This window comes from Melozone crissalis, unplaced genomic scaffold (assembly GCF_028551555.1).
Source record: "Melozone crissalis strain CALT ecotype California unplaced genomic scaffold, PUWL_Pcris_2 ptg000019l_1, whole genome shotgun sequence".
Taxonomy (NCBI): Eukaryota; Metazoa; Chordata; class Aves; order Passeriformes; family Passerellidae; genus Melozone; species Melozone crissalis.
In genome coordinates, this window is record NW_026535797.1 from 12,711,950 (window position 1) to 12,737,933 (window position 25,984).

Below are 25,984 nucleotides of genomic sequence, written 5' to 3' on the forward strand. Positions count from 1 at the left end.
TCTCCTCTCTGCCACCCTCTCTGAGTGTCGTCTCCACTGAGACAGCCCCAGGCTTCTGCCTCTTCTGGCACATCAGCACCCTTAGGAATATATCCCCGCTGCTCCTGTCACCCAGTGTCCCCCAGCAACAATGCTGAGGTGAGGAGCATTAACCCAGATGGTTTTACACACAAGCACAAGCAGCCAGGTCAGATTTTCCACTGAAATGCCAGGAGTGAAATTGAGCCACCCATCTCCCTGGCATGCTGGATCACACAAGCTGTGAGCTCACACATCCCCTGCTGCTCCTCCAAAGACCAACAATAATCCCATCACAGAACAGCCCACAGCTCACAGCTCCCAGCAGCAAGATGGGTTCAAACCAGGCTCCTCCAGTACAGAGAATTACACACAGGTCTTTCACCTCTCCTGCCGACTACAGACAGTATAATAGCACCAGTAGTGAAGAAGAAACAATACCTCAGAGGGATCTTGGTTTCTATTGCAATGCTTATTTACATGTTCTGTTATGCAACTAATTAAACCAAAAGAAAGAGCCACCATCACTGAAGCTGTGTTCTTTAAAAAAGGCAGCAGTTGCTACTGGATGTTGTAATCAGCCTCCTCCACTACAAGATCATTAAGCAAAATCTGAGTACAGCACCCTGCTCTCCCTGGGGGCAAGAAGTGAAATTACTTGTTTCTGGATCCCAAAGGACTTGGGAATGAAATAGATGCTGAATCATCCAGCCTTGCCAGCACTGGGCATTCACAGAGGCAGAAGAGCTGGGTCCTGCAAAGCTCTGGTTTTGAGTTTAGAGTACCTGCAATGAGGAAGACTCTTCAAGTTTGGTATTTCAAAGCTAGGGTCTACACTGGGTAATCACATCTGTTTGCATACCCTGTTTTCCCCTTGCCTCTGTAAAACACTGGGCTGATCATATCCTCATCTCAGTGGAAAGTTAGAGGAATACAGAATTGTAAGGATAAGGACCATAAGGCACTGACATCAGTGACAGCTTTTTCAAGTACCCAAAACACCTGGCTTTTTCCAAGCAGGTTACATTGGGATGTTTATTTCAGCACAGAAAAAACACTTTTTTCTTTGACTTCAGTGATTTCTCTTAAGAGAAAATGACTACTGAAAATCACTATTGTTTCTGTCATCAATCCCTAGCAACTTGCTACAACAGATGGCTGCCCAGAGAGGCTGTGAAGTCTCCATTCTTGGGGAAATCAAAACCAAACTGGAAGTGAACCTGAGCAACCTAGTCTTGCTGATCATTGATTTGAGCAGGAGCTTGAAGTCATCATCAAGAGGTTCCTTCCAGCTTCAGCTATGCCCACCATCCAGTGTTGCTCTGCCAATTTCTAGAGCACAAAGGCACCGGAGATAAATCTTTTGAATGTTAATTCATCCAAAATACAAGAATCTTCTCTGCCATCTTAACAGTGAGAAAAATCAAATTGTAAGACATTACTGTGCTTAAAAGCAGCGTGTCATAACAGCAGCATTTCCCCAGGAAAGTAAAACAGGTATGGCTGATGTTTCTTTTGATTATAAAACAGTCTATATTTAAAAACATGTCATCAACAGGATTATTTGTAACTTCTGGACAAAGCTGCAAACATTTAGCAAATCTTTTCACTTGATTGTTCTTTCCAATCTGGTTTGGTCACAGACCAATATTCTCCAGAAACTGTCCATGGACAGTCACAGCAGAACTCCACACTCCTCAGTTCCCACACTGCATGGAAAGCTAAGTCTCTCTGCTTTCACTTGCACCACACTTAGGTGTCAGCAAGGGAACTCTTGGTCTCCACATACTCAAGTGCTGCTCTTTTAACAGCCAGGACACGTTCTTCTGTACCAAATTTCTTCTCATAATCCAGGTAGCGTTTGAAGAAGAATTTCATCTTCTTTGGTGCCAAGCTCAGGTGTATGACCCTCTCAAAGATGTCTCTGCAAGAAACCAAAGTGATTCAAATCATGTTTGTGACAGCACTCAATGTAAGCCCTGTACTATGTTTTTAACAAAGAGCAGAAAGTCTGGGGGGAAACATTCAGGGGAAATTGCTGTGAAGTGCTGGTGCTGGAAGAGGGAGATTCCTGACAATTGGCCAAAATCTCGAAGTAGAAGCCTTCTACTTGCTTGCAGAACACTAAGGCTGCTGGTCAACTCAAACAAAAGATCCAGACACTGCATTGGACCATGGATTCATTAAGTGGATGTGGGAAATTACTTCCTTTTTTCACCTCTCAGGAAAAGAAATGGAAAAAATATGTGTTTCCATTTTTATGTTACAAAGATTGATTATTCAAGATTGATCTCACCCTTCAGATATAAGGCAATCCCTGCAGAGGGACAGGTGAACCTCAGTGCAAGGCCTTTCTGTTATGCAGGCCACAACTTACAAAACAGTTCCCCTCTGCCCTATGGAACTTTTTGGAGTCTCCTCAGTCCCAGCAACAATAAGCACTTCCACACATCCCCGTTTTGGGAAAAAAAAAATCCCTTTTGCTGTGCTGTGGGAAGCCCTATACAACCTCACACTGCAGGGTACCTCTGCTCTTTTCAGGTGTGTTCTGCCCCTTCCCAGCCTGCTGCACCACAGCTCACCGGATTTCTTTCTGGCTGCCATGCTTGATCATGATATCCATGTAGATGGACCAAATGTCTGTTCTCTTGGGATAGCTGCTGAGGGTGCTCTCAAAGAGGGCCTTGGCATGTTCTGTGTCCCCAGAATGGAATTCCAGCTGTGCAAACCTTGAAATGACATCCACATCTGGGAAAAGTAATGACATGTTAGGGTATCACAGCAACTCTCTTCCACGTGATCAAACAGGAGTGAGAATTACACAGAACAGAGGCAGGCACAGACAGAACCATCTCTACCCAGAGACAAAAGATTCTGTTGTAAAGAGGTTCTGGACTGAGGTGGGATCAAAGTGGGACACAGAAGGATCACAGTTCACTTCCCATTTCAGCTGTCTGCGGAAGAGGAAGGTTTATTTTTATATTCATCATGTATCATGCAGCACCCATGGGCAGTCCCAGAAACCTGAGCTTAGACCAAGTGAACTTTTCTAGAGGGCTATAAAACTCAAAGCTGCCTTTGATTTGGGTGCTTTGTTTTTGTGCATCACAGCAAATTCTATTTGGTGCCTTTAGGAGAGGTGCATTTAGCAGTGACATCCAGCTTCAAAGTACCCCACCCTGAGAGTCAGCTGGCTGCACTTTTCACTTACTACAAATGCTGTCACAGGCAGAGATATCAGAGAGCAGCCCATCCCCTGCTTACATTAAGGCCCACACTAAGGCTGGGGCAGAGAGCTTACGTTCTTTGGTGGGCAGAGCCTTGAGAGCACGCTCCAGAAGCCTGTGTGTAGCCTCAGCCTGGCCTTGCTTCAGGAGGAAAGAGGCGAATTTCAGCCACACGGATTTCTCCTGACGAAAACGCTTCAGCATGGTGTGGTACAATTCTTCTGCTTGCTGGAAGGACAAAGCTGGGTTAGATCACACATTTATAACAAAGCTTTGTAGGTTTAAGACTTTAATTCTTAGGGTGGGTGTCTCTGAACACTTATGACATAAAAGCAAGCATCAATACATCCTTGCCCACTTTCAATCACAACCATTAATTCCAGTTAAGAACAGGACAGGCCCAACATCTGACAGCTGGAAGCTTACACAGTCAGCATTTGCAGTTTACTGGCATGCCTGAATGGGATACATGCCAGGGATCTGCTTGCACTGTCTTACCTTGTACTTCTCAGAACTGGCATAGATGTCACACAGATGCTGGAAGACTTTCAGAGGCTCATTGTATTGAACTGCTCTCTCAAAGACCTTCATCAGTGTCTCCTCAGTGCCATACATGTTCTCCAAGTTCAGCAGAGCCACCCAGACGTTCAGCTTCTCCTGTTCTTCCCTTAAAGCAGATGTCAACAAGAATATTCAGCCTTTCGCCAACCTTCACCAGGTTTTTGCAAACTAACCTACACAGAGTGACTGACTTTTAGCAGGCCTCCAGGACAAGAAACAGGACACACTGCTCCTTAAAACATGATTTTTGAAATAGAGCACAGCAGTTGATTCACACTACAGTCTTTATCATTGTTGTTTGTAATTAAAAACCAGAAGGTTGAGTAAAAAAATCACAATATACTTAAACATGCAGTAGAGATGATTTAAGGTACAGCCCTACAGCAAAAACAACAGGAGTTTCACCATTTGTTTCATGTTTTGATTCAAGGACATCACTGGCAGCATTATGCTCTTCCAAACACTTCTGACTGCCCAGAAGAATGTCTGTGCACTCAGTGACACCTTCAGGAGCTCCTGAGCTCATGACCTGCAGCAGGTCAGTGGTGGTGACTCAAGCCAGACCTTCAAAGGGCCAGCTGACAGTTGCTACCATTTAATCCTTCTGAGCTCACTAAAACAGACTCTGTCACTCCACACACAGACTCATACTGATAGTATCAATGTTCTTCCACCACAACTACCCCATCATGATTTATTCTTTGGGGCATAGAGAGTCAGAGCTCCATTATTACCTGAAACTGATTGTCTTAAGTGCTCTCTCTGCCACAGCTCTGGCCTTCTCAATCTCTGTGGCCTGGAGGTGGAAAGCCATGTACTGCAGCCAGAGGATGGAGCTGTTGGGACTGCCCAGCACCAGGCGGTCGAAGTCATCGGCGGACTGGGGCTGCCGGCTCGGGTCCATGAGAGCCGCCTCCACTTTGCAAAGCTCCTTCTCCTTCTTCTGCTTCTCCAGCTCCTTCTCCTTCTTTGTTCGTTTCTTTAGCTGAAAGAGCAAAACAGGAGGACTGAGGAAGGGCAGGCACTTCATGGGGGAATAGGCAGGTCCAGCTAAAGCACAGCCAGACTTCAGTATGTCCAAGGCTAAGCAGTTTCCACAGGAAGAGATGAGGCCAACTGTTTAAAAGAGGATAAAAATGATAAACACCCCCCACCCCTTCTTACACAGCTCACACCTCAAAGAAGAGCAGCACTACATGAAATTCCTTTTTTTAAAATGAAATTCATTGAGGGACCAAATAGTTTGCTAGTCTGGCACGCCAACTGCAGGATCCACACTTTGCCCTTCCCTCTCATTCTTACATCTTTACCCTCCAGGCCAGTATCACTATCACCTTCCCACACTCTGTAAAAATCCGACACAATTTCTCCCCATGTACAACTGGAGTGTGTTGCTGGATCACTAGGGGGACTCAGGGCTAAATTTGGAACTCACAGTGCCATAGTTCTCTGCCTTGTTACCTTGGGCAATAAAGCATCAACCATGCATTGCCTTTACAGAGGTGAGTTTGAGGGACAGGGGAAATCCTGAAGAGCAAACATGGAAGGACTTCATGAGCTTGTTTCTGATTTTGCTGAATTGCTCTCACTGGAAAACCTTTCTAAAGGTTATAGCATAAAAGAAGATTCTTTTTTGGTGCTTTTTGGCGTTTTGCTAAATAAGAGGACTATAACTTGAAAGATTTTTCACCTCCAGGTTTTTCTGTACATTTATGCCACTCAGGAAAGTAAGAAACAGAGCTGACATTTAATAAAAAAAGTTTTGTGTTCATGAAAACATTTGTTTGACTCTAAATACTTATTTATTTAACATGTCAACATGAAAAAACCTGTTTTTCATGCAGCCATGCTAAAATTTGGCCTTTTCTCCTCTACTTCAGAGGTACCTGCTACTGAAGTCAGTGATCAAAATAACTGAACAAGTTCTGTGTCAGCTGCCAAAGATGTTCCCTTGTGTTAAAAGGCTTTGCTAGAGGGCAGACAGACATGCAAATACCAAAACATCACATTACAGCCACTGTGTGGTGTCTCCTGTGCAGACAATACAATTACACAGTACCTTGGACTGCACATCCTCCTCCTCCTCGCTCTCTGAGCTCTCTTCCTTCTGATCCAGCACAGGTATATCCATTGCATTGTCTTCATCCCAGGTGAAGCCCATGGAGACTTGCAGCCTGGGAGCTTCACCAGGCTTCCTTACCTGTTTGGAGGAAGACAGAAAACGCCCTGGGTTTTAATTTCAAGTTTTTTAACTGGGATCAGCTCTTTGCTTGTGGCATCTCTATATTCAGTACTATTGACTTCTTGTACTTGCAAACAGCCCATCAGCAAAAACATTAATTCTGTGACTAGCTTTGCTGTAATTTAAATTCCATCCACTTCAAGCCATTTTCAGATTACACAAACACCAGCCTGTGTCACTCCTATCTGCAGCAGTAATACTTCTTATCTTAAAGTCAAACTGACACATATCAATAGGGCTAGAAGGTCATTTCAGGCTCATGTTCTCCTCTAAACTTCTCACCGTAGCTTTCTTTTTAGCTGCCTCTTCCTCCTGGTCATCCTCTTCCTCCTCACGGTAATACACCTCAATTCCACTGTCATTTTCATCTGCTGGGCAGATCTTCCTCTTCTTTGCCTTTGCCTCCTGCAACAAGTGGAAATGAGTGGATGGTCAACACCTGTGACAATCTTAAAGGCAATTCTGATCACAGAGTAAAGAGCCAGGCAGCAGAGGTAGGGCAATACCCTGGCACAGCATCCCCCACTACTCTCTCAGCCAACAGACAGAGGAGAATAAACCCACACTCACCTACATGGGGTGAAAAGACCAAAGGGACAGGAAACACAACTGGGCTGTTATCTCAGCTAGCTCCCACCCAAAAGGAATAGTTTTTGATCTCTGTAATCTCCAATGCAATTTAACCTTTTTTTTTTCCTACTCTGTATAATTTTTCAGCCTTATCCTTCTGGGATGAGACTGGGATCTTCCCAGTCACTTCAGTATTTGAACTAACAAAGTCCTTTAGCATATCCTGTGCAATCACACCCATACCTGACCACTTTCATCATTTCCTCTTCTCCTTTTTCTCTTCAGCTTAGGCTCTTCTCCTTTTTTCTCATCATCTGTCTCTCTTTTCTCTTCCTCTGCTCCATATTGTGGTAGGCCTAGGGATTCAGGCAAGACACTTGGCATCCCAGTGTCCTCAGGCAGGAGAGAGAGCTCAATATGTTTTTCTTTTCTGTTTACCCTATGGTGCATCGCCAGGAGTAGCAGGACAGAAGAATAAGAAAAAAATCAGAGCATTTACAATGACTGCAAGGATCTGAACTTCTTTTAAACCTTCCTGTCTTTTATCCTCCCTCTTTCCATCCTCTCCTCTCTTCTAATTCATAGTTCCTTTTAAAGAACATTGGACCTACCCAAGTACTTTGGCAGTGAGCAGTTTTCCTTCAGGCAGGTACTTTTCATATAAGGAATGTTTCTGTACAAAATATGGGGAAACATTCTGGAACAGGATTCGGCCCAGGAGAGAAGTGGACAATCTGAGAAGAGGAAGAAAACCAAAAATAAGTACTCTACAGCAGGAGGAAAGAAAAATAAAGTGCATTTGTGGCACCATCAGTTCTATAAAGTGTCTCACTAACTTTCCCTACTTTAATTTCACAGGGTCAACACAGTATCCATGACATTTTGATTACCACAAATAATTCATTTTGCAACCTCACGTTATGCCAGAGACCATCCCCAAACAAGATTCCACAATTGTACACTCAAAATAAGTTCTCCAAGACTCATCATTTGCCAGAATAACTTTCTAGGTTACTCACCCAAAGAATACACCTGATGGAGTGATTGATTTGACATAGCCTCTCACTAGCTGGCCTTTTTTAACATCCTTAATACTTGTTATTTCAATATCCTCCACTTTGCTGTTTATCTTTGGATTTACCCTAAAAAAAAAGAGGTTAGAAGTTAAAGCACTCATCTGAATAATTCACATTCTGCTCTGGATAGCAGAAAATACATCAGTATTAACAACAGCTAGTACTCTCTGAAAACCACATTGGATCAGAGGCACCCTTCTGTTTATTGAGATGTACTAATGGACTACCTGCATCTCTGCCAAGCTCTACCTAGCATTAGGGAATACACATGCTGCTGCAAACAGAGCCAAACACATCAGCCTGGCTTTCTCTGACACTAAGAAAATGAGGAGAGCAAAATGCTGTCTGATATTTTGCACAGCATTTGCTTGGTGTTTTCCCTACTTATTTCTAAGATACCTAATTCCACACTTTTGTTCCATAAGGAAGACAAAGCAAAAGGCTTAGTTTTAAGAGACATTTCAGGTTAAGCCTATTATTTAATCAAAACTGTTAAAATGCAGCTGAACATTGAAACATAACATGCTTGTATTGCAAATTCAGTGGTAGAACTTTCTTCCCAAATAAGCAAACAAAAAAGATAAGGCAGGCCTAGAAACTGTGACAAACAGAAATTAAATCTGAACCCACTAGAGCAGCTTTATGTTAAGTGTCAGACCCTTCAATGTTTGCTGATTCACAGGAAAAAAATCTTTCTGAAGTAGGAACAAGTATCACCCCTTACAAAAATGCATTTCTTTTAACACTTCTCACTGATCTTCCCAAACAAATCACAAGTGTACCTCATGATCATTTTTTTCACTAGTAGGAGATTAACAGACTAGAGGGATGACACATACCGGGACTGCCGGAGAGACAACTGGATTTTACCATTCTCATTGGAGAGGATGTAGCACCTGCATGGCAGAGGTGGGGGAGAAAACAGAAAGGTTTTTTACACACTAAAATAAGCCACAGGTGGAAAATAAATATTTGCAGTAGCAGAAAAAGAAACACTCTGTTCCTTTAAAGACTTTCTATCTAATACAAACCGGCATGACACAATAATTCACAAAACTACATCAAGAACTTTTGAAACATGTCTACTTGATTTACTCAGTCTCTACTGCCAGTACAAAAGAGTTAAAGATTGTTACACCTGAAATCACTTGGCCTGTTCCACTCTCCAACATTCCCAAAAAGTATGTGAAGCAGGGAAATGCAATTGCTTGTGCAAATGTAAAAACAACTCCATTGCCAAACAGCCCACAGAACCACTGCAAAGCTGGGATACCTGGCTACCCTTAGCCCCATCAGCACCTTAGCTAACAGAGTAATTACTCTCAAAAAGACAGTCCATGAAGGCAGCTGAAAAGGGGCTTCTTCATAAATGAAAACTACAAGACTGTCACCCAAGCGTTTACAAGGGAAGTCAGCATCACTTCTTAGCCCCAGACTGACCTTATGGTCTGGCACTACCTCAAGGCAGTGAAAAGCCTGCCACTGAAGGAGGATATTTCTAAGCCTTGCAGCTTGAAGGAACAAGGAAGACAATTACTGACCTGACAATCTTGCCAACTTTGAAGTTTCCCAGAGGATCCTCTGTGTAAGTATCATTCAGGTGAAAGAGGCTGACTTTGCCAGCTTTCCCACCTGGCAGTGCAATGGTCAAGCCAACATGTGGAGTCACCTTTGTTACCATGCCTACAGAGATGGTATCCTGCTCCAGTGACTGAATTCCTGGAAAAGGTGGAGGGAAAGGGCTTGATAATACTTCAAAATATGAAGCAAGAGGTAGTAAGTTAGTGTAGCTAATTTTAGTTGCCTAGTCACATATCAAACCCACAAACTTTTGGTAAGGTGCAGTCTATGCAATCTCTGTTCACAGCCATATTTGCCTTGGTAGCCCAGACAAGTGCAACCCTTACTTGCACAATTCCCATATCCAGAGTAACTGACAAATGTTGATAAATGTACCACCTCACATCTGAGATTAGAAAGGAATATGTTCAGAAGGGCTTAGATAAGGGCTAGTCTGAGACACTAGGAAAGTGATTCTTTATTCTAGAGATCTGACTTTGCTTGTCTTAGATGCTGCTACATCTAGGTCAGGGTCCCAGGGGTCAGTTCTGTTCTACAGAGAGGCACAGCTTGGCTCTGGAGTGGAACATCATCTGAGTAGTCAATGCAGGCCCAGCTCTGAGTAAAGCATCACATGTGGTGGGGTCCTGCTCTTAAGGCTCACAATACCTGTGAGTGACAAGCAGAGGCATGTTTCACTGGCATCTGTTCCAGTCACTGTAGCTGATATTGCCTGGCCACTTTTAAAGCTCTTTTCTGGATGTTTTAAGACCTGAAATAAAAGACATGTTTACACTTATTTCCAGAAAGGAAGCTTTGCACAACTCTGACAGTGTTTTCCCTATGAACCTTGACACTTCCTATAAACATCTTTGATGTGCAGTTGACTGATAGCTCAGCACTGCTTCAATGGCTCTGCTACCCTGAGCTGAACTAGCTACAGGCACAGTACTTGCTTGTCAGCAAGGGGCAGCAATGCCTAAAGGGCAGAGCACTGGGTTGTGAGTTCACATGGACATCAGAAATGTCTGCAGCCATTACTTGTGGCCAAGCATATGGAAAAAAAAAGTGTGTGTAGCTCCCCAGTAACAGCCTCTTACCTTGGTGTTCAGAGACAGCAGCAGGTGAGGAACTCTTCCTCGAATGTCAGGGGCAACTTCTACCTCCAGCCAGTTTTTGAGCATGTTATACTAAAAAGACACCAAATAAGAGTGCCATGAAGACATGCGACCTTGTGTCATGAAGACATGAGATCCCAAGCGTGAGACCTTGGGGGAAAGAAAAACCTTCTCTGGCAGGAATTTTTCACTTATTTTTAAGGCTAAAAAGAACTAGCCCAGCCTTGGCTTCTGCACCAAGCAAGAATGGTGGTTTGGATTCTGTTCTTAGAAGCACAACACTGCAGTGGTTCACAGGCAAGTGCACACAGGGGATCAGCAGTGAGTGTACTTTGTGCTGGTGGCATACTCCAAGGCCATTTTACTAGAGCCTGCTGGCAACAAACAGGCATGTCAAAGAGGACAAGTCAGCCTGACTCTACCAAGTACCAAAAATTTTTGTTTCCTTCCTCTACCTTCCCTGTAACAAGGGCACTGCAGTTGCCACAGGCCACTCTCACAGTTAATGAGGACCACAGTCTTCAATATTTAGGTCTGAGCTAAGGCCCCCAAGGTCACACCCACTTGCTGTCTCCACCAGCACACGTTCTAAGAAGACTCTGAGCACACCTTCTTTACAAAACAGGTGACTGTCTGTCCAGCATCGTAGAGTCCAAGTTTCTTGAGAGAACCTTCTTCTTTAAGGTTCAGCATTGCTGTGAATTCCCCCTCTTGTTCACTGTTTGCAAAAGAAGAAAGAGGACATCAGTACAACAGCTTTGGTCTAAAGATGAAGATGGAAGTTAGAAACCATGGGGAATGTGGTGAGCTGATACTACTGTGACAATGTCTTTCACCCCTCCCCAGCTGCATTTTTTCTGCCAGGAATTCATTCTTCCCTGATCATAAGAGGATATCTTTCTGACAGAAATAGACATGAGAGAGTCCAGATTGGCAGAACCTGAAGCCAAAAGGACAATCAAAGGAAATCGTGTGCTAGGAGAGCACTGTGATATTTAACACAGCTAAGGACAAGAGAGAGTAAGAGGCCTTGCCTCACTGCACTACATGTGGAGGTCCTTGCTCACAGCCAGCTCCTTCATGAATGAGCGGTACAAGGGATGGAACATCCAAGGATACAAGAGCTGTAAAGCATGTGCAGACAGCACAAAGGCCAACACTTACCTTGGTCGAATGCTGAGCTCTGGAATGGATTGTGTGAAGTGTGGATGGGTGATTGGCAGGCACCTAAAGAAGAGGAAAAGGATCAAAGTTTCTCCTGATCTCCCCATGCCCCAGTCACCCACATTTAATGCCTCTGTAATAGCAAAAAAAACCCCCAGGTGCAAGCCCTCTAAAACTACAAGAGCCTTCCAATTCCAATTTTTCCTATCACTACTGCAGTAGCAATTTAGGTACCCAAAATACCCCAGCAAATTTAGTCCCTGGGGCCTGTATTTAAGGTTTCAACTGGACCTTAAGAGTTTAGACAGCTTTTTTTCTTGCAATCTATAGATAAATACAGTGGCACAGGTAGAAAGCTTATTTACTGAAAGCTGGATCTGGGATAGAATATAATAGCAGATTTCCTCAAGCCTCAACTACTCCAGCAAAGGCAGCTGTAACAGCATCTGTTCACAGAGGGCCTAGATGACCTGAATTGAAACACAAACTGTTTCATCCTTTGCATTCCTCCAGAAGCAAAACCATGTACATGTCCTCCCACCTGTGAGTATTCACATCTCTGCCTCCAATGACTCGAGCAGTCACTTTCTGTCCAGCTTTCAGAGTGGAAGTTGGAAAAGAGCCTATGGGGACTTCATCCAGGATCCGGGACGCATGGATTGAACCTGTCAGCTTGTCATCAATGGCAACAGTGACGTGGGTGGGTTTGACAGATTTGACGGTACCGGTGACAACATCCCCCGGGGACAGCGAGTGTTTCACAGCAGGCAGCATCTCCTCCAGCGCTGTCTCTGACTCGCTCCGCACCCTCACAAAAACATTCTTCTTGGCTGGGCCCTGTACTGCTAACAAGACCCCGTGCTTGTTCTCCTTCACGGATTTTAAGGTGGCAGAGATTGTCTGTCCCACCCTGAGTTTCTCCGAGTCGAAGCGGAAGGTGTCGTTGAGGTGGCAGGCGATGGGCACAGCTGCCAGCTGGCCTGTTTCTGGCAGAGACACGATGGCAAAGTGCTCTGTGATGTGCTGCACCACCGCAGAGTGCTGCGAGTTCTCTCGGAGCCGCTAGACAGAAATGGACAGACAGAGTGACTTCTCCTGCTGAGATCTGGATTCCCTCCACTCTACCTCCCACAGCTCTAAAGGAGGAAACAGCCACCCTTGAAATTTATTAATCAGCTACAGTTTGCCTGACAAGCAGAAACACACCAACCCAAAAATGGAACACATACTCACTCGCTTGGGCCTTTGCTTTAACAGTTCTTCCCGAAGAGAAACAAACACTTCAGATGTGAGGGCATCCACATGAAGAACCAATGCCTTCCTTTTCTCACCAGGAGCAATATTTTTGTCTACAAATGAGAATAAGGAGATTATATCCTGATGACAATGAAGAATTCTGAGCAACTGTGATAGAGCTACATGACAAACATGAAATGTTTAATTCCTGAAGACCAAAGACTGCTTAATTACTATTGTATCTGAACCAAACTAGTACTAAACATATAATAAGTCTATTTAGGAGCAGATTCTTCTAACGTCACTGGCAATGAGGAAAAAAGAGAGAGCTTTGTATTTGGAAAAAGTCTGATCTTTCTTGGAAAAACAAAGTTGATTTTATGAAGACACTACTCTTAAATAATAAAGATAAGGCTGACTAAAAACAAGGTCAAGATAATATAAAAAATATTTTCCCAACATTTGCACAAAACTATCATCAGTCTATCTGTTGCTAAGGAAAAGAAGAAAGAAACTCTTCTGACACAGAAGTGCTGGGGTTATTACTTCTGCTGAAGTTAGAGGTTTATCTTGCTTTCTCTGGTTTATTCATTACTTCAGCAAATACATGTTTGGTTTGGCACAATATGACACTTTTCTTTAATTTTTTAATTGGAAAATTACAGTCCTGTTTTAAAGGCATTGATTTTTCAAGAAAAATTGACAGCAATTTCAGATAGATATTCCTCGGAGTACGCTCCTTCTAAAGGAAGAAGAAAAAAACCAAGAAAGCTGGAGCTTGTATTCATACTTGTCTTTATACAGTTTGGTTCAACTAAGGATCTCTGAGCACAAGCTAGATGCCCAAAATACAAGACAAAATTAACAGAGGCACAAGGAGGTTTATATCATATTTTCTGAATCACACAAATGGGCCAGCAAGACATTGGGAAACTTAAATACTCTTCAAGGCCATCCCAACTCCAATCAGACTTTTCCCTATTAGTTCCTCATCAGCAGAATCCATTTTAGGAGAGGTCTCAAAGTACAAGACTGAAAAGCAAAGGAAAGACCCTCACCTCCCAAATGGTAGCGGGTGGCAGTTACAGTCAGGCCTGTGACAGAGCTGCCACTGAACAGTGCTGAGCCATCCTCCCTCACATCCTGCACAACCAGATGCACCCTCTTCCCAGGCACCAACTCACAAATGCTGGGCCCTCCTAAATAAAGGGAAGAAAAAGTAGGAAATCAGTTTTACTTATGTTGTTTCTTCACAAAACCAAGACAAGCCTTCACATTTATTCAGTGGTACATGAAGCATTAATCTACCTTCATAAGGGAAAACAAAGCCTAGGCTCATGAACCTGTAGAACTACAAAGTAAATTCTAAGAGTTAATCAAAGCAGAAATCCTTTTGTGACATTAAGGACCTAATAATTTTAGAGAGAATATTTTCCCATCTTATACAAACATTGGCACCCAGCATTGCATTTGGAAAAACATGAAAGCAAAACAGATTAACACTAGAAGTACAAAACAGACCAGACACTTCACAATTACAGAAAACAAACATTAAAAAGTACTGGATATAGGAAGAATCTAAAAAGACAAAGTCAGAATTTGATAAAAACACTAGAAAAACAGCATGTGAGAAAACCCCTGCTGGAAGACCTATAATGCATGTAGGTAAATCTATTGGAACAAACTCACCCTCATGTGAGTACTGTGTTTGGGTTATCACAAGCACTTGACCCAAAATCAATGCAAGAGGCTTAGGAGACTTCAATGAAAAAAGAGCAAATTCTTTGGCTTGTTCCAGCTGTACTTACAAAAAGCCTCTAGAGCTTTTTTTTTTGACCTGATACCCTTTAGCAGAACATTTACAATCTTTACCTCTTTTCAGCAAGTCCCTGATTTCTTTCAGCTCCTTGAAATACTGATTCAGGAGGCCAAAGCTCTCTGCAGCAGAATCTCCTGAGCTGCACTCAGACACCTTCAGATTGAGGAGCACACGCTGCTTCTCCTCATCAATGCTCATCACCTTTGCAATCACAGTCTGTCCCACCACAAAGTGGTCCTTGGTGTCTGTCACAAACTTGTCACTCATGCTCTGTGCAAAGGAAGCAGAGGGCAAGGTTACTGAGCACAGCTGAGAGTGATCAACCACCCACAGAGCTGTTCAGCAGGGTTTGAGTTACGACTTCATGTAAATGCATAAGAGAAATTAACAAAGACTAAGAAAAACCCATCAATCAAAATTAATTACTGAGATCACATGAAATCCTTGTTGAAGCTTAAGCTCACTTGAATGAAGTGCTTCATTTAATTTCGGAAGTAATTTAAAAGGCAAACCTCAACCCTTTTAGCCTGCAGCAGGAAGCTGTGCAAATGCAGGGCCTGCAGCCCAGTTGCTCCCTCCTTGTTACTGTACCTTTGCTAAAACCATGTTTCAAGCAGCCTGATCACACACATGCTGCTTACTGAAGGGGAGGCATTGCTTACCACTTTAGGTGCCAGCCCTGTCACACCAAAAGGGAACTCCACAAACACTCCAAAGGGCATCACATTCCTCACATAACCAGTCAACAGCATCCCGGGCTGGATTTCAGAAAAGCTTCTTACAACTTGCTCCTCCTGTACAGCAGAAATAACTGCAGACTTTCTACTCAAGATCTGAACAACCAGTTAAGAAAAATGTGTAAAGGTGAATGAAAGCAGCACAATGCCAAGCAAATCTCTCAGTGCTGTTAACTATTGGGCTAAAGCACTTGCTGCAAGTTAGAGTACAGGAGTGCTAAATGCTGTAATTCCAATTTCTCTCTTGGTGTCCCTACACAAAAATTTAGCGACTCATGTCTCTTAAACTGCTCAGCATTAAAGATATATGCTTCACAGTAGCAGAAATATCAACTTCCTAACAATTCAGTTCAGATTTTTGATATAAAAACAGCAAATTTTTTCCTAAGGTTGTGATAAGCTTAACAGCCCAGAAGCTGGTTGAGAAAACAAGTCAGCTCACAACCTAGTTCTGAAGAGATTCTAGCCCCAGCTGAGCCTCACTTCTAGAACAATTCCTCTTTAAAATATCATTAGCATGACAGGCACTTCCACTTCACACTAGCTACAGTATTCTTATTTTTGTTGCAGATTCTCTGGAATGCTGAGAGATACCTCCTTCCCCACACTTTGTTTGCCTGGTTGAGCTGGCAAAGGATACAATGTGCTCTCCCTTGTCACTTAGATACATAACTCTGGGCAGGACATCTCCCTCTTGAAGACAGTGCCACAGGAGCTTGGAGGTAGCAACAAAGTCAGAGAGGTGCAGCATGGGGATCCAAGCTACCACATTGTCTTCATCTTCTAAGATGGAAACTTCTAAACCATTATCTTTCTTCTTCAAGATTTTCACATCAACCATCTGAAAAGAGAACAAGTACACTGATATAAAATTCCAAGTGTTTTTGAACTCATATCTTTTGATGCACAGGGGATGGGATGTGATGTGTTGCAGGGGATCTGACATTGCCTCCCAGCTATACATGAAAAATTCTCACATCAATAGGGTTGAGCTAAGAAGCATGGCAACACTGCAGGTAAAATAAAAACTAATTCTCAGCTCCCAGACAAATAAAGAGCTGGAAACATTCTCTTGGTTGTGACTTTTCATTTGAAGGGCGAAGGGAGTAATTTCATCAAGACTAGAACTGTCCTGTTCCTGCATTAGCAATATCTGCAGGGAGTTGGAAACTGTTCATTGCAAAAACAGAGAAACACTTCAAATTTCTCTGAAGCTGTTCTTTTCCAGGGAGCAAAAGCAGCTGGTTTTGGAGCAAGAAAATCAGCAGCATCCAGAAAATAAAAAAAGAGGATTCCACCTTTGGAGTAGGAGCACTAATTGGTACCTCCAGAGGGACTTTCCTGGTATTCCTTTATCCTGACCTCTGAAAACTGAGATACCATTTTTGATCCAGGAGGTCAACCACACAGTAAGAAATGCACATTTAATACTAGTTCCTGATCACTGTAAGCTTCCTTGAAGCAAAGTTGTTTAAAGTGATACCAAATCATATGGAAAATGAGTAGGAAAAGGCTAAAAAGGAATCAGCCACTATATCCAATACCTCTGCTAGTTGGTACTTCATTTCCTGTTTCTCCTTTGGAGTACATTTCCATTTGTCCTCAGGGCCAGGCTTGCTTGATAATCTGAAGGACAACAAGAGTCTTTCCTGCTGAGGCTCACATTTTAAGACCATTACTTTAAGAACCTGCAGGGAAAAAAAATTTATAAAACACAAGTTAAGTTCAGCTGACCCTCCTCAGTTTGCTACCACCTATAAAAGAAGACAGGGACATACACAGTACACTTTTCTCTCACACCTGAGGATAGCAGGCCAGTGCTAGAACTTAACAAGTTCAACCACAGACAAATGTCCTTCTGATCACACAGAGGGAAAACAAAAGTATATAATCATTAAATGATCTTCTGAAAGTATGTACCAGGTCTGTAGCAGAGTTGAGAATAAAATCCAGATCTGCAGTCAGAAATTCTGACTAGAAAATTACCTTTCTCCTAAGCCAACCAAAAAATAACAAGATTAAAGACAAAGAAAAGCACCAGAAAAAATAATGAAGAGGGCTGAGATCTCTGTAACTTTGCCCACAACAAAAACCAGAACTGTGAATAACACAGTTATTCACAGTTATAATTACAGTTAACAAAGTGCCTGTAATCTGAAACCAGCAGGAAAACCAGAGTAACACTGAGGCAAAAAACATTATCCTTATGATTCTGTCGTAAAAGTTTTAACTTCCAAAGAAGAGCTGCCCTTTTAACAGCCTACCCTGTTTCAATGGAGCACAACTAATAAAGTGAAAGGACATAAACATCTCCTGGTGTAGGTGGTCCCTCAGGAAAATGCACATTGAAGCCAACTGCAGATTTCTCTTTCACATCAAAACACGTGGCACAGCAGAGGTACATTAATTACCTGGCCTTCATAGAAGACTTTATCTGGACAAGATATGGGCTCTGAGCCCAGCTCATTCTTGGGTACCAGACCTTTGACATCATTGTAGAACTTCACAATGCAGCCAAACTCCCTGGCACACACTACAAAGCCATGTGTGATCAGGCCTGGCTTTGCATCTTCATAATTTGAGAGGATTGGAAGCTTTGACTGGACGAGACTTTTCTTTAGAGTAAGGATCAGCTTCTTTCCTCCAGGATTGCACTCTAGCACCTGCAAGAATGGAGTGCAGAGGTTCAAAAAGCATGTCTGTCCTTGCCTGATCAATTCAGCTGCTACATACTCAGAAGAGAAGAGTGCAAAGCAGCTGAAGACCCTGTCTGGCAGCTCTCACCCGACACTTGACTTCATCTCCTATGCTGAACTTCTTCTCAGGCTGCTTCAGAATCACATCAGAGAGATGGAGGGATGGCACAAGTCCTCTAATCCCATCAGCCACTTTCACCTGCATCCCAATGGGTTTTAGAGAGAGCACTTTGCCCTAAAACCCAAAATAGGGGGGAAATTGGTGAATTCAGCATGAAAAGCAGACTGTGGTCAGGTAGGAGACACTACAACAGCCGAGACACTACAACACCTACAATCAGCAAATCTAATCACATTAAAAAAAAAGTAATCTTAGATCAAACTACATTCCACCCAACTAATCTGACCCTTTAACTTTTATATACTTCATCAGGTTGTTGTACAGCTTGTACAGCTTTTTTTCTTTAAGCATAGGCTACTTCTGCAAAATCCCTATTGATGCCAGCAAACTAGAATTGTTTCCAGAGACATATCCAATACAACCATGATTCAGACATAAAAATCATAACGAGTAACTTTCTGCCCATCAGCTCATTGTGATTGTTCAACCATGAACTTTTACTTTGACTGCATGACTGCAAGGCAAGTTTTCATTTCTTTCGCTCAATTCTTTCTAAAAACGTACTCATGGCAACAAATAAATGACTGACCATAGATAAAATTTGATTGCATTTGCCACATCATGAATAAAAACATGAACAAAATGGAAAGAGTATTACATTCCATTAATCAAGTCCTGCAAGAGAAGGTTTTTATCATTTTCATCTCACTAGTCTGGATCAGAAGTTGGACACACTGATTAGGCAGGAGTGCACATTGGCAAGATCACTGTTTGAAGTATAACATGCTCAGGTCCTTCAGAAGCTCACCTGCACCATATCACCTGTGTGGATATCCTGGTACTGCAGAAACTTTGCTTCAATAATCTGGCTAGAGAAGAGACACAAAGAGACCAGTCAGTGATCTTGAAGGAAACTCAGGATAAGACAAGACAATCCCATCTCTGACTTCTCCCAAATATCCATTATTCCACACATGCCCCAGTGTTCTACAACCCCAGAGCTGTGTTTTAGTCCAGCTGAACAATCTCCCAAAACAGCTCTTAGGACACAAAGTTTAGGGAGGTTCACCATGCTCCATTTCAGGTGACAGTCACACGGTTATGGCCTCATGAAAGGAGAGCTCATTATCTGCTTTGCTGAAAGCCAAAAAGTTGGAAGTACTAAGAGGGACTTTATAATACAGATGAGCTGCAAGATCACGGCTCGATTTCCTGCTGAGCCATGGTCTTCTGACACAATAATGGCAGAACTAATTTAGTCTCCTTGTGCCTCAGCTCACCAACAATACTGGTGGTGTCCCAGTTCCACAGAGTATGGGGAATATGTGCAGGATGCCCACACAAGCTGATGTGCCACAACATAGATACAAGTAAAAAACCCCAAATGGCAAATTCCAGTCCAGCAAAGCAGTGTAATTTTCCACTTTCAAACACCTTTCTAATTCTTCAACCAGTTTTCTGGAAGACTCTGTCATACTCACTTCTTCAGAGATACAATACACATCTCATCCATCAGGCTGTAGTCAATGATCCGACATTTATGTTTACAACCTTCCTTAAATGCTTCAGGTTTAAAGGATTTTCTGGTTTTTGAAAGATGCTTCAACTAGAAAAGAAGGAATAACAAGTGAGTATTTGGAAAGTGAAAGCACTGATATGGGCCTTAGGTTGAAGTGCCAGCATCTGACAAATCTGTTCCTCTAACATTCTCTTTGTGCAGGTTTCACCAGATTTTCCACAACAACCCTCCTACATTTAAATTCAAACAAGGGGACGTATCATTTAACAAACACCTTGTAAGCTATCTTAATTTTACTGTATTGCCTCACAAAGAGGATAAAGGCAAAAAATCAAACCCTCTCCCAGCCCCCTTCCCCTGCAGGCTAAGATAGATATGGAAGACTTGCCTCACCAGCCTGGCACTTACCCGTGCAAATGCCAGAGTGCCATCATCAAGCTCAAAGACAGCCCCAAACTGTTTGTAGAAGGCTTTCAGGGTGGCCTCCTCCAGCACAGCCCCCATGAGCTGCCCGGGGAGCTGCCGTGGGGCTCCCCCGGCGTGCAGGAAGGGCGGGCGCAGCGTGAGCCGCACCGCGCGCGACGTGGGGTGTACGGACAGCACGCAGGCCTTCACCTGCAACACAGAGTGCTCACTGAACAAAAGGGGACAAGGCACCTCACTCGTGCTCGTGGACATTCTGCTGCTACCTCAACTCTCTGTCCACAGGCAAGCATTTTCCAGTATTGCTGCTAAGACATCACTCACTTCTAACAGCCTCATCAAGGAGGGATTTTTGCTTTTGTCTGTTTTTTATGGACTAGGCTGGTATCAATGCAGGGTACCAGCACTGACACTCAACCCTCAAGCTATGATTTATCAACCCTCTCAACCCTTCAGCTATGATTTATCAACCTAGTCAAAAGCAACTAATAATGCCCCTAGACAAAAAAGGACACAAATGAGCCCTAATTCTAACATCCCTCATAATCCTCCTCCTACTCATTAACCTTCTAGGGCTGCTACCCTACACATTTACCCCAACCACCCAGCTATTTATAAACTTAGCCCTAACCTTCCCCCTGTGACTAGCCATTCTCCTGACAGGACTGCAAAACCAACCCTCTGCCTCACTAGGCCACCAGCTCCCAGAAGTCATGTTTCTATCCCTTGCAAATCTCCCAAATAAGTCTTCCAGGAATGGCTTTGTTCTTTACAGCTTCAAAGCAGCCACAATAGTAATTCAAGTAAAAGATATGAAAGAAGCTATTGGACTTAAGATTTCAGAGATAATTCCTCAGAAATGTTGGAGAAGGTAAGAGATGTTGTAAGCAACATAACAACTCCAGGCATCCTCCACCCTCCTTACCACTTGATCTGGAGAATAGCTCATGGATTTTTCTGGGTCCATGTGCATGAAATCCACAATGCCAGTGAAGTAAGACAGAAAAGTCAGTTTCAACCCAAGTGGGGCCACCTAGGAAGGGGAACAAAAAGATGCCAAAAAAATTTCCACACTCAGTTTTCATGCAGCACAGAAAGCAACTGACACATTTCAAAACATGGCACTGTCAGTGTTAATCAACAAGCATATCAGAAGAGACAGAAAAATTGCTAACAATTCTGCTTTGCACACTTTGTTAAAAAAACAATCCTTCTATTTTTTGATAATGCTGTGTGTATTCTGAAGACTACTGCTATCCTGCTGAATACTTTAGCAGTAAAGGCCAGAAAACACAAAATTAATCCTGTTCTGTTTCAAACTCCATCAGCAGCTCCAGCCTGAAGCCTTTATACTCAGGGCATCACAACCACAGAACTGAGATCAGACCTCAGGTGAATGCAGTGGAGGGAAGTGTCCAACAGATTACGTTTGCTACTGCTAAGTAATTGAGACCAACCAGAAATTTTCCAGGGCATAAACTCTCATCTCTGCTTCACCTGTTTCTTGCCTTCAACAACACTCAAAAGACCAACCCAACAAAAGCAACCCAAACCAAGCTTACCTTCTGCACTCGAGCTTTCACCACCAGCCCTGGCAATAAATTAGAGAGCGCCCAGTTCTGTCGCTCTGTGGCAATGGATGCAGCCACCTCCGATCGGTCAATGGACAAACAGACCACCCTGCCCTCATTCTTCACTTCCACAACCAGGCAGTTCAGGTTCTGGCCTATTTTCAAGTCAGGCCCTACAAAGATAAGTTACAGCATAAAACCTCTAGCAGGAACACTCAGTATTTCCTCCCACTCATTCCAAAGATTTTACAGAGTTCCCTCTCAATCTGTGTGAAGTTTACTGCAGCAGGGCTTGGAACACAGTCTGTCAGATCACAGGCTGAAACACAAAGGTTTGTTGCAGACCAGCCACAAAACTGCTGTTTGCAGCAACCTGCAAAGACTCCACCTTGACCCAATCCCACCAAGGTGCACTAACACCACAGATGTAATAAACTCTAATTCCTGTCATTCTCCACCTCCATTTTAACCATCAGATTCTCCTGCACTGCTTCTTACCTTTCTTGGCTGCTTTGATGTAATTTTTGGCTTTCTGATGAGGCAGGAAAGCATGAGTTCCAGTGACACCAATATCTATGAGGTAGCCATGGTCTTCCACACTCAACACAGAACCAGAGAGCAGCTGTTGGGAGAAAAGCACTGCAACTCAGCAATGTAATGAAACAGCTGGGTCTTTAATGAATGAATGTATGGTATGAGATTCACCACCCAAGTACTCCCTTGTTTTGAATGGACAGAGAACTGAGCTTTTCAGAGCAAGAACTATATTCTTTCTTTCTACACAGCTCATCTAGCAGAGAGGACTTAACTCTACTTTTATCTAGCTATACATATAAGGAGCTCACAAACTAGTAGAAAATAATTGTGATGCTGAAGAATAGCAGGTGTATACAATAATACAGCTGAAAACACAAAACAAACAACCAAGCACCTCTGCAAGCCATGTTATATATTACTCTCTGTAAGAATTAAAAAGAAACCTACTCAGGAAGAAATCTTTAAATAACTTGGCCATATTGAAACAGAATAAGGTTAGTTAATTTCATGAATGACAACCTGGAGACAAGAACCAAACCCACCCTCTCCTCACAGGTCATTTCCATGGTGGGAGCAGCTCCACATTCTGCCCTGATCCCATGTAAGGACAAACTGAAATGTAAGAGCCCAGAGAGACTTTGACAGACCCAGACAACTTACCATGCCTGCTGCTAGTGCTGTAGAGTTCAGGCCCTTGTTGACCTTCTTGGGGTCAATCGATAACTTGACACTGCGGCGTCCATCGTCACTTTTCTCAACGCTGGTCACAATGCACCTGACCAGTGTCCCTGGAGAAAACAGGTCTGGGAGAGAATTCAGCTTCTGCCCAGCAACATGATCAACAGAGAAACATACAATTTTTACAATGTTAAATAACATAAGGCTAGAATTTGTTATTGAAGCAATTTTGAAAACAAAATCCCATAAGAAAGTCCTGTTTCTCTGTCAACACTTCAGGAACAGGCAGGAAATGCCACAAACACCTGGATTCCAACAGAGAGGCAGGGATGACACTACGTCATGTCAGCAAGTCTACTTTGAGAGGCTTTGCTTAAAAACACTCTGTGGGCTGGGGTCAGGAGACTGCAGCTGAGGAAACATCTACAGAGCCAACAGTGACCCTAACCTACCCTCCCCCTTCAGCAGGGAAAAACACCACCAGCAAAGGGGTAGTGATAATCCCACATTCCACAGCACCTCGGGAAAACTTAGGCACTGTGGACACCAGACAGACAGGGTAACTGATTATTTCATTTTATTTTATTCTAGCAGTCAGGAAACTGCAAAGTTTGCTTGAAAAACCAAGTTCCTAACCAAGGCTAGTCAACGCCAGGCTCCTAAGCAATACCTCAGGGTTGCTTCTGAGGTACTAACAACACTCTGTAGCTCCAAGCACAAATCACAGCCCCAGTCCCAGGTCTCACCTCCAGGACTTCTCCCTGGGCCACCTGCTTGCTGAGCAGGCTGCTGTAGGCATCGCTGATCTGCGTGACCGGCACAAACCCGGAGAGGCCGTTGGGCAAACTGATGGTGAGCTCGTAGTCACTGACCTCTTTGATACAGCCAAGGAGCAGCATGCCCTCACTGAGTGCCTGGGAGAGCAGGGAAAACAGCACACTATGAGTATCTTGGCAAGTCAGTGACAACAGGAGGATAGGCAGGTAAGTTCTGTACTGGATCTCAGATGTATTTGGCAGTTTAGGGAAGAAAAACATGACATTTTTATATAGCCCAGCAAAGAGAGGCACACAAAATCAAACACTTATGCACCAACCTCAATTGTGAGTGGTCCAATATTCATAACATCGTCTTTAACAGCAGCTTTAACAGTTTTGTCTGCCTTGAACCTTTTTGGCTTTTCTGGATCCTTCTGGCTCCTTTTTCTTTTCTGGGATTTTTCTTCATGTTGAACCTAAAGGAGATTACAAGCACAGAAGGTTAAAAAATAAAAGTGGACAAAAAAACAAATTTTGCACTATGACAGAACTCTGCTGCCATGAACAAAATACTGATTTGGACAAAAAAAGAGAAGCATCTTGCTAACTGCTGTCTGTCTACAAGCAAGTCTTCCAAAGTACCTCCTTTGGGCTGAGGCTGATAATTTATAAGGCTGAATCGAGGCTGATCATTTATAAAGCTCAATCTTGGGAACAGAAAAGAGTGGTGCAAGAGATCTGCACCACACTCTACTAACAGAAAGACCAACCTAGCCTGCATCCAGTAACACCAGGCTCACCATGCAGCACCTTGGGATGAGATGCTTGTGGGAAGTTTAAAAGCTACAGCCTGATCAATAATTCTGACTGAACTTTCTCAGTCATCATATTCAAGATGTAACAGGTATCAGAGATCTTTCAGAGATCAGGAGGATGGGATGTCAGCAGACATCTATTTTTGGGAGTCCCTTCTGAAGTTTACTGTAGAAGTAACAGGTAGAGAGGGCTGCAGTCAAATTCTGACAGTGGAAGAACTCTGAGAAGTTAACCAAGAGCATGCAAACAACATACATCAAACAAATTGTCCCGCTCTGACTTTGGCTTGGGTGTTTTTCCCTCTGCAGGTTTCTTCTGGATGCCCCCTCGAGGAAAGTTTTCTTCCATGGATGCCATGATTGCACTGCTCTGGGACAAATGACAAAGCAGAAATGAAACATAAGAGTTACTGTGCGTGTTCCTCACAAATACTGAGGTGACATGAGTGAACTACCCCCAAAATAAGAAAGACTTTGGATGGCTGCTCTAGCTAGTCAGGGACAAAACAGAAACTCACATCCAAATGGATTTATTTAACACTTGACTACAATGAAGTGTTGCAATGGTCATATTATATTATATATAAATGCATATTGTATAAAATATGCACATCCATAACACTTTTTACTACTGCACAGCTCCACTGAAGTATTACAGTATTAATTTTTAAGGCACTTAGATACATCACACAAATATTCATAAAACTGTTTTAACCATATGTTGCCCAAACCAGTCTTTATTATATGCAGTGCCTGAATTTACCAGCTTCAGTCATGAAGGAGAAAGCTGTGAGCAACACACTAGATAAGCTTGGCCTGCATTTTTACTTTTTGAACGCTAGTTATTAATTAATTACTAATGATTATTATGACTTGCTACCTCTTTGTCTAAGCCATAAGTATACATATAAAAAATAGGTGTTTAACCTTCCTATTTCAATCAATAAACAACACCTTGCTTATTAGGACGTAATTCACTTCTTACTACCACTAATATATAAGAATAAGTAAAAGTAGTTGCAAGTCATATTTTGCAAGTTGCAAGTTAATTATTATTAGGTTTATATTACTCCTTACAACATTGCTTATTATTAGCCAACAGTACTTCTACAAAATACAGAGCAGAACCCCTATGGTGTCAAACTTCAGCCGAGCTGTTAGACATCCAAAACTTCTTTGAATGGAAAGCACAGGATACAGCAAAAGCCGTCAAGGCACGCTTCACCTCGGGGCTCGCTGGGGAACACACACACACCTCCCACGGCAAGCAACCGAGCCGGCCCCGCTGGAGCGGGCAGGATCGGTATCTTACCTGCCCGGGGCCGCTGCCAGGGGGAAGCACGGGATGGGGACGGTTCCCGGACGGGGATGGGGATCGGGATCGTTGCCGGGATCGTTGCCGGGATCGTTGCCGGGATCGTTCCCGGGACGGGGATGCGCACACGGCAGCGGGAGGCGCACGCGGCGCCGGCCGGAAGCGGCACACGGGGCTGAGGGCAAAGGGCGCCCGGAAGTTGCGCAGCCGCGCCTCAGAGGGG

The 25,984-nt window shown here is 43.3% G+C and overlaps 1 protein-coding gene across 3 annotated transcripts; it reads right to left on the reverse strand.

The window, feature by feature from the left end:
• Positions 1–1,537: 1,537 nt before the first annotated feature.
• Positions 1,538–25,906, reverse strand: PDCD11 (programmed cell death 11). 3 transcript variants are annotated; one of them, XM_054277280.1, is made up of 36 exons: positions 25,759–25,906; positions 24,703–24,811; positions 23,970–24,107; positions 23,620–23,787; positions 22,856–23,017; positions 22,157–22,280; positions 21,650–21,831; positions 21,013–21,120; positions 20,073–20,279; positions 19,627–19,751; positions 18,954–19,014; positions 18,113–18,259; positions 17,740–17,991; positions 16,873–17,016; positions 15,969–16,169; positions 15,254–15,424; positions 14,645–14,861; positions 13,831–13,971; positions 12,770–12,885; positions 12,078–12,598; positions 11,537–11,599; positions 10,982–11,090; positions 10,355–10,444; positions 9,924–10,026; positions 9,236–9,413; positions 8,534–8,590; positions 7,638–7,760; positions 7,230–7,352; positions 6,856–7,057; positions 6,331–6,453; positions 5,866–6,006; positions 4,541–4,791; positions 3,744–3,912; positions 3,320–3,473; positions 2,601–2,766; positions 1,538–1,942 (listed from the first exon to the last, which is right to left on the reverse strand). In XM_054277280.1, exons 2-36 carry the CDS (start codon positions 24,802–24,804, stop codon positions 1,771–1,773), a joined length of 5,511 nt encoding a protein of 1,836 aa, XP_054133255.1. In that variant the 5' UTR covers positions 24,805–24,811; positions 25,759–25,906; the 3' UTR covers positions 1,538–1,770. The 3 variants fall into 3 exon arrangements, with proteins under 3 accessions (XP_054133255.1, XP_054133256.1, XP_054133254.1); XM_054277281.1 differs by having other exon boundaries at positions 6,862–7,057; positions 24,703–24,816; XM_054277279.1 differs by having other exon boundaries at positions 24,703–24,816.
• Positions 25,907–25,984: the final 78 nt, after the last annotated feature.

Coding starts and splice junctions, on each gene's coding strand:
- PDCD11 (XM_054277280.1), bottom strand. CDS start 24,804: ATGGCATCCATGGAAGAAAACTTTCCTCGAGGGGGCATCCAGAAGAAA. Junction 23,018..23,619: donor CCCAGGGAGAAGTCCTGGAG/GTGAGACCTGGG, acceptor GTTGCTGGGCAG/AAGCTGAATTCTCTCCCAGA. Junction 14,862..15,253: donor CAGGGCTGGCACCTAAAGTG/GTAAGCAATGCC, acceptor TCCTTTGCACAG/AGCATGAGTGACAAGTTTGT.